At 50.8% G+C, this 7,968-nt stretch overlaps 1 protein-coding gene across 1 annotated transcript in view; it reads left to right on the top strand.

Moving 5' to 3' along the window:
• Nucleotides 1-1,107: 1,107 nt before the first annotated feature.
• LOC109922055 (TNF receptor-associated factor 2-like) overlaps nt 1,108-7,968 on the top strand; it is a gene marked incomplete at its 3' end in the record, with an annotated part of 11,745 nt that continues 4,884 nt past the window's right edge. The window contains exons 1-3 of the mRNA XM_048593897.1: nt 1,108-1,456; nt 3,194-3,453; nt 7,114-7,192. Coding sequence (XP_048449854.1) covers nt 1,337-1,456; nt 3,194-3,453; nt 7,114-7,192 — 459 coding nt within the window. The remainder of the gene's footprint in view (nt 1,457-3,193; nt 3,454-7,113; nt 7,193-7,968) is intronic.

Raw genomic sequence — 7,968 nt, 5'->3', positions numbered from 1 at the left:
CACACACACTCTCACACACGCACTCACTTATAGAGACAGGAACATTAAAATAGGCAGAGACTATGACGGTTGAGGGGAAAAATAAAAACTCAGACTCCGGACATCAGAGAGAGAAAAATATTGAGGACGGTGGGCAAGAGTTTGGGAAAAAGTAAAGAATTAAGGGAGAGAGGTTAATAAAATGACAGTGGGAGAGAATATGGAGAGGGGAGCAGAAGGGGAGAGAAAGAGGGTCAGAGGGAGAGAAAGGGACGGGGGGAGAGAGGGCAGAGGGAGACAGAGGAGGCCAGAGAGAGAGAGAGGGAGAAAAGGATAGAGAAAGAGGAGCAGAGAGATGGGAGGGGGGCAGAGAGAGGGGAGAGAGGAGAGAGGAGAGAGGAGGCAGAGAGATGGAGGAGGTAGAGAGAGAGGACAGCGACAGAGGGCAGAGAAGGATAGAGAAAGGGGACAGAGGGTGAGAGATGAACAGAGAGAGGGGCAGAGGGTGAGAGAACAGAGAGGAGGCAGAGTGTGAGAGGACAGAGAGGGGGCAGAGGGTGAGAGGACAGAGAGAAGGGGCAGAGGAAAGGAGGACAGAGAGGGGGCAGAGGGTGAGAGGACAGAGAGAGGGGGCAGAGGGCAGTATGGCATGGATAATGTAGCACTTGTTGTGATCCCAGTAGGTTGAAGAGCGAGTGAGGAGCAGATGAGGGGGTTCAAAGAGAGAGGGAGAGGAGCAGAGGGGCTGGAATGACCCATGGAATGATATGGAAATGTCCAATCACGGGAGGAGTTGGAGGAACTGACTGATTACATTGGGATCTACTGAAAAGAGAAAGGGACTGGGTGGGTCAGGTGGGGGTGGGTAAAGGAGGTGAGAGTAAAGGAAAAGGCCAAGGGGAGGGAGAGAGACAGAGAGAGAGAGAGAGAGCTCAGTGAGGTAGAGATAGAGAGTGAGAAAGAGAGAGGGGGGTAATGGAGGGAGAGACACAGAGTCAATGGGAAGGGTAGGAGGATGTGAGGGTGGAGTGCGGAATCAGAGAGGGGAGGGTTACTGGGGGGAGATGTCAGTTTCTGCTCTTTACCACGGGAAAATGGTGTGTCAGTACCAGAGGGATTTGTGTGTGTGAGAGAGAGAGAGAGGCAGAGGATAGCCCCTATACCTCTCCCCACCCTGATGCTGTTTGACTGATCCCCACGATCGGTCCTGCCACTAATCTGGAAAAGGAGCTCGGTAAATGTCAGTAAGAAATGTGAATAAAAGTCCCAGAGGAACTCCAGGCAGGAGCAAGTTTGAAACCACCCCCCATCACGCCCGCGGACTGTGGAAATTCCAAAGTGCTGCATATAAAACAGAATGAGCTCAGTCACTCAGTTTCACAAGGAGCAATACTGCTACAGGGCACACGTACACACACAGAGAGAGAGAGAGAGGGAGAGAGAGGAGGGGGAGAGACCGAGCCTGTTCACTGCTGTGGTGAGTACCGATGCTGGCTTCTCTTGGACAGATTATAGCCCTGCTACACTTTGCTGCGAACTCCGTTCCTTTGCCAGTTTCTGACTGTATCTGTGTTTCTGAAGAAACCACCAGGTTAAAGTGATGTTTGATTCGCGTGAATGTTCCCCACTCCCCTCCCATCTCCCTCCTTCACTCCCCTCTCCCTCAGTCAGTCTCCCTCCTTCACTCCCCTCTCCCTCAGTCAGTCTCCCTCCTTCACTCCCCTCTCCCTCAGTCAGTCTCCCTCCTTCACTCCCCACTCCCTCAGTCAGTCTCCCGCCTTCACTCTCCTCTCCCTCAGCCTGTCTCCCTCCTTCACTCCCCTCTCCCTCAGTCAGTCTCCCTCCTTCACTCTCCTCTCCCTCAGTCAGTCTCCCTCCTTCTCTCTCCTCTCCCTCAGTTACTCCCCCTCCTCCCCTCTGCCTCTCCCTCAGCCTGTCTCCCTCCTTCACTCCCCTCTGCCTCTCCCTCAGTCTGTCTCCCTCCTTCACTCCCCCCTCTCTCTCCCGCAGTCTGTCTCCCTCCTTCACTCTCCTCTCCCTCTCCCTCAGTCTGTCTCCCTCCTTCACTCCCCTCTCCCTCCATCTCCCTCAGCCTCCCTCTCCCTCCGTCACTCCCTCCCTTTTCCTCCCTCTCCCTCTCCTTCCTTCACTCTCTCACTCTCGCTCAGTTTCCCTCTTCCTTCCTTTCCTCCCTCCCTCATAATGAACGGGACCAGTGACATTATAGAGGTTTATAAAATCATGAGGGGCATGGATAGGGTGAATGGTCAAGGTCTTTTCCCCCAGGGTGGGGGGAGTCCAAAACTAGAGGGGCATAGGTTTAAGGTGAGAGGGGGAAAGATTTAAAAGGGACTTGAGGGGCAACTTCTGCACACAGAGGGTGGTGTGTGTATGCCAGAGGGAGTGGTGGGAGCTGGTACAATTACAACATGGATGGGTGTACAAATGGGACTAGGTCAAATTGAGACATCAGGTCGGCATGGACAAGTTGGATCGAAGAGTCTGTCTCTGTGCTGTATGGCTCTATGACTCAAAGTGATGATGAATGGAGACAGTGGTGTGTCTGTCTCACACACTTGCACGCGCACACACACACATACACACACACAGTCATGCAGTCACACAGACACAAACACACACACACAGTCCTGCAGTCACACAGACACACACACACATACACACAGACAGACACATGCAGGACATGTGTGCCCCACTCTGCAGGACATTGACGGGATATTTCCTGACAGTGTAAGACATGCCGCTTGTGAAATGTGCTGGTTTTCAGGAGGATGTGAATACCGCTTGCATGGCCTGGTTCACTGACAGCACTGACCATGAACGATCTCACTGAGAGAGCCTTGTTCTCACAGAGCAACTGGGGTGTCTGGCTGACAGGAACGTTTCCCATGTTTGGGGATATGGAGGAGGGTGGAGAGGTGAAAGGGACTGAAGCAAGTTGTGACCAAAACCGGAGTTATAAATAGCCTGGCGTCTGAGTCAGACACTTTGCATGTGGCTGACATTTGAGTGAGGAAAGCTGCGAGGGATTAATTATGTTGGCCCCAAACGTCATGGGGAGTTTTTGTCTGTCATTGCAGTCAGTCAGAGGGTGACAGAGATCGGGGAGCTGCTGATGATGGACAAGTTTCAATCTGATGAACTGAAAATTTGGTTATTAACCAGCCCTGTATCCCATTACTTTCCCATTACTCAGGGTGAAACCGGGAAGTTCCAGACCTGCTCGGCAATGAACTTATTGTTTCTGAAACACGTGGACACCTTCCTGAGGGACCCGAGGGTTTCATTGTCTTCGGAGGAACCTGGTGAAGATCAGGAGGACTGGTGCTACGGTACCAAGGCTGACCAGGGGTTCGAGCACAAGTACTACTGTGGGGCGTGCGAGCGTCTGATGAGGGACCCCGTACAAACAGAGTGCGGCCACCGCTTCTGCCAGGAATGTCACCGTGCCCTCTTGTGAGTTGCAACTGGGTTTTCACAAGGCATCTCCTGGTGCCCATTTCACAGGGAGTTGGGCAGAGCATGGGGCACAGCCACCCGTATGGCACTGTTCAGAGAGATTTGGCACGACTGGTTGGGGGAGGGAGGCTAAGACTTGGAGGAGACCATTCAGTCTGTCTGGTCTTTACTTTCAGCCCACTTCTGAAGAAGGATCTGAATAAGAACACTCTCTCTCTCTCTGCCTCTGTCCCTCTGTCATACACACACTCTCTCTCTCTGTCCCTCTCTCTGTCTCACTCTCTCACACACACTCTCTCTGTCTCTCTCTTTCTCTCTCATACACAGACACACACACACAGACTCTGTCCCTCTCTCTCTGTCCCTCTCTCTGTCTCTCACACACAGACACACTCACTCAATCTCTCTCACACACACACAGATGCACACACTCTCTCTGTCCCTCTCACAGACACACTCACTCACTCTCTCTCTCTCACACACACAGACACACACACACTCTCTCTGTCCCTCTCACACACAGACACACTCACTCACTCTCTCTCTCGCTCTCTCTCTCTCTCACACACACATTCTCTCTGTCCCTCTCTCACATACACACTGTCTCTCTCTGTCTCTCTCTTTCATACACACAAACACACACACACATAGTCTCTATCTTTGTCTCTCTCTCTCTCTCTGTCTCTATGTCACTCTCTCCACAGTTGCTGGAGTTTCTCCAGCAGTTTCCACTCCAGATTCCCATCATTTCTGTCTTTTATTTTGTTTTACTTTACCTTAAATCATGTTCCCTCTGAACCTCAAATCCAGTTTTCTTCTTCCTTTAAACCTTAAGCTCCTATTTTTTTAAGAAAAATCCATCAAGTCGATTTTCAAATCTCCAGTTGGCTCCCAACGTTTGGACTGGTTTATTGCTTTTTAGTGTGGGGAGAGGGGAGATTGTGGAGAAAAGGGGTTAATTGAATGAGTTGCTGGTTTCTGTGACCACCATTGTGTGACCAAGTAGCCTCCCTGATATTGCCCTGGAAGGAAAGTCTTTCAAAAAATTATGAAAAAACTCAGCATATTTGACAGCACCAGAGGAGAGGGGAAGACTATTAGCATTTCCAATCCAAAACTGTCTCTTTCTTGGAAGCCATGGAGAAGAGATTAAATTGTTTTTTAACCAACCTGTTCAGAAATGTTACTGCACACCTCTGGAGCAGGTGGGACTTAAACCCAGGCCTCCTGGTCCAGGGGCAGGGACACTACTGCTATGGCACAGGAGGAGGCCTCACATGCTGCCACTCGAATGTGACACGGTCTCGTTCTCTTGACATCTTTGAATTGTTAAACAGCTCAATCAATTCTTCTTCTTCACATTCCGCTTAAGCAGTGGCTCCATTTGATCATGCGTTTTGCCACTGAGGATGTGTGTACAGGACCCAGTGTCGGGTCAAAAACAGAAGTTGCTGGAAAAGCTCAGCAGGGTCTGGCAGCGTCTGTGAAGGAAAAGAAAACAGAGTTAACGTTTTGGGTCCGGTGACCCTTCCTCAGAATTTTACCCAGTGTAGGGAGTTCAGCCCCACACGCAGTTTGCCTTTCCCTGAGGCAGTGCTGAGGTCATCCCATTTTGGTGGGAAGCGCAGCAAGATGGACAATTTTTTGAACAGTGAAAAATTGCAGCACACTGCTGTGCAGAGGGATCTGGGGGTCTGTTTGCATGAATCACAAAAAGTTGGTTTGCAGATGCAGCAGGTAGTTAAGGAGGCAAATGGAGTATTGTCCTCCATTTGCTAGAGGGATGGAGTTTATAAACAGGGAGGTTACGTTACAGCTGTGTAGGGGGCTGGTGAGACCACACCTAGAATACTGTGTACTGTTCTGGTCTCCTTACTTGAGAAAGGATGTACTGGCACTGGCAGTGCAGAGGAGATTCACGATGTTGATTCAGGAGTTGAGAGGGTTGACTTATAAGGAGAGATTTTGAGTAGACCGGGACTGTACCCATTGGAATTTAGAAGAATGAGGGGGGAGTCTAATAGAAACATATAGAACTATGAAAGAAATGGATAGGGTAGAAGCAGGGAGACTGTTTCCACTAGTAGGTGGATCTAGAACGACGGGGCATAGCCTCAAAATAAGGGGGAGCAGGTTTAGGACTGAGTTGAGGAACTTCTTCACCCAAAGGGTTGTGAATCTGTGGAATTCCCTGCCCAGTGAAGCAGTGGAGGCTTCCTCAATGAATGTTTTAAGGCAAAGGTAGATTATTGACCAGTAAAGGAATTAAGGGTTATGGTGAGAGGGTGGGTAAGTGGAGCTGAGTCCACAAGAAGATCAGCCATGATCCTATTGAATGGCGGAGCAGGCTCAAGGGGCCGAATGGCCTACTCCTGCTCCTGGTTCTTATGCTCACCAGAGGAGATGTTAATCTCCACCACCCTGCCTGGTGTCTGAGCTGGAGCTAAAATCTCCTGTGGCTCTTCGTTCGAGCAAACAAGATCAGAGGAATCTCCTCCCAATTGTCAATTACTCTTTGATCAACATTGTTCCCAACCCACTGCCATTGGCGGGGGCTTGCTGTGTGCAGATTGGTTCCTTACACTCGGACAGCGACTGCACTCCCTGAGAGGGGCAGAAGAACTGTTGTGAGATTTTAGGACGTTGGTGGCTTTTAAGAAACGCAATTCCCTTCTCTTTCTCTAACCGGGCTGGAGCGGTTCTCAGGCCTGGTGTTGAGTGCTCACAATGTGCCCTCCTGAGGACAGGCATGAAGATCCCACACAGCAAGGTCCTGAAGGGGTTTACCCCTGTCCTGACTCCATCTCCTTGGTCGTACAGCATGTTGGGTGTAGTATTTGCTGAGCACAGAGCTGGCACAAACTCAAGAATGCCAGAGGATCACAACAAATGTACACTGCAGGAGAAATCAGCATTGGTCAGCTCTGAATGGCTGGGCTGTTGTCGCGAAGGAGGCTACCGGCTCCTCCAGTATAAATTGCAGAAGGTGTCCCTTTTGTTTGCGGAGAACGAAGGCCTCTTGCTTGTCAATGTCATCGAGAATGAGCTGCGTTGCCAGCTCGGGTGTGTTGCCTGAAATTGTTTCTGCTGGCTACGAACTGAGGGGTGACTCGGGGAGCGCAGTCCCAGTGAGAGAGCTGCTCCCCAGGGTGGGCGAGCTGTTTGTATTTTGCGAACGCGGGCTGGTCGAGCAGGGTCTGCCCCCGTCGCGGGCTGGGCACAGCACACTATTTCACTCAACCTGCCAGTTGCCAGAGCTCATTAGTTCTGAGGAAGGGTCACCGGACCCGAGACTCCGTTGTTTTCTCCTTCACAGATGCTGCCAGACCTGCTGAGCTCTTCCAGCAACTTCTGCTTTTGTACTGGAGCTCATTGCCTGGCATCAGACTGGCACCGGACTTGAGCACCATGGATGCTGCCATCAGTTTGGTGCGATGTTGTGTAGGCTGTGGAGCTGAACAGAGTCAGGCAGTAATCTCAGAGTCAGTGGGGACGGGGAAGCACAGTTATCATTGCAGTTCTGAAATTCTAGCTCTCCAGAAATGACCTTGATATTTATCTCCCGTGTGTGATGCCAATGTGGCGAGAGCAAATGGTTGGGTTGAATTAACCCCCGAATTAAAACGCTTTCTCCCCCACCCCCCCTTCCTCCAACAGGAAAGAATCTGTAATCTGCCCGTCCTGCTTACGAGATAACGGAATAGTTGAGAACGGTCGGTGTGCCACGCTAGAGAAGGTAAGTATGCGTTTTCTGTACGCCCAGGTACATACATGTTCAGCTCAAGACATGCCAGCGATTGGCTGGAAATTCCGAAAGACCTGCAAGAGGTTCTCACGCTTCACGTGCTGGGTTTAAACACGACTCTGCGGCTTCATGATCGCCCCCGCCTGCTTTTACGTAGTTGACGTTTTTAAACATAAATATCAGCAGAAGTCCCTTGGACGGGTTCATTTCATGTGTGCTGTGAATCGGCCGTGACCCAATGCTAATTGCATCAGGAACACACGTAGTTACGTACAGATCGGGAGCAGGCCATTCAGCCCTTCAGGCTTGCTACACCATTCAATTGGCCCTTAGCCGATGAGAGTGTGACTGGAACTCCAAGCTCTTGCCTATCTCACTCACACACACACACACATACAGGGACACACATGGGGGAGAGACACAGGGGGCACACAGACAGACACACACACATATATATAGACAGGCACAGACACTCGCACATAGAGGGACACACATGGGGGAAAAGACACGGGGGCACACAGACACACACACACATACAGACAGGCACAGACTCTTGCACAGAGGGATACACATGGGGGAAGAGACACAGAGGACACACACACACATATAGACAGGCACAGACACTCGCACATAGAGGCACATACATGGGAGAGAGACACAGGGGGCACACACACACACACACACACACACACACACACACACAGACATTTAGACAGGCACAGACTCACTCTCTCTCTCACACACACACACACACACACAAAGAGGGA

This window comes from Rhincodon typus, unplaced genomic scaffold (genome assembly GCF_021869965.1).
Source record: "Rhincodon typus isolate 14 unplaced genomic scaffold, sRhiTyp1.1 hic_rhity00004447, whole genome shotgun sequence".
NCBI classification, from domain to species: Eukaryota; Metazoa; Chordata; class Chondrichthyes; order Orectolobiformes; family Rhincodontidae; genus Rhincodon; species Rhincodon typus.
Note: the sequence above shows the minus strand (reverse complement) of the source record. Positions and strands in the feature narration are given on the sequence as shown.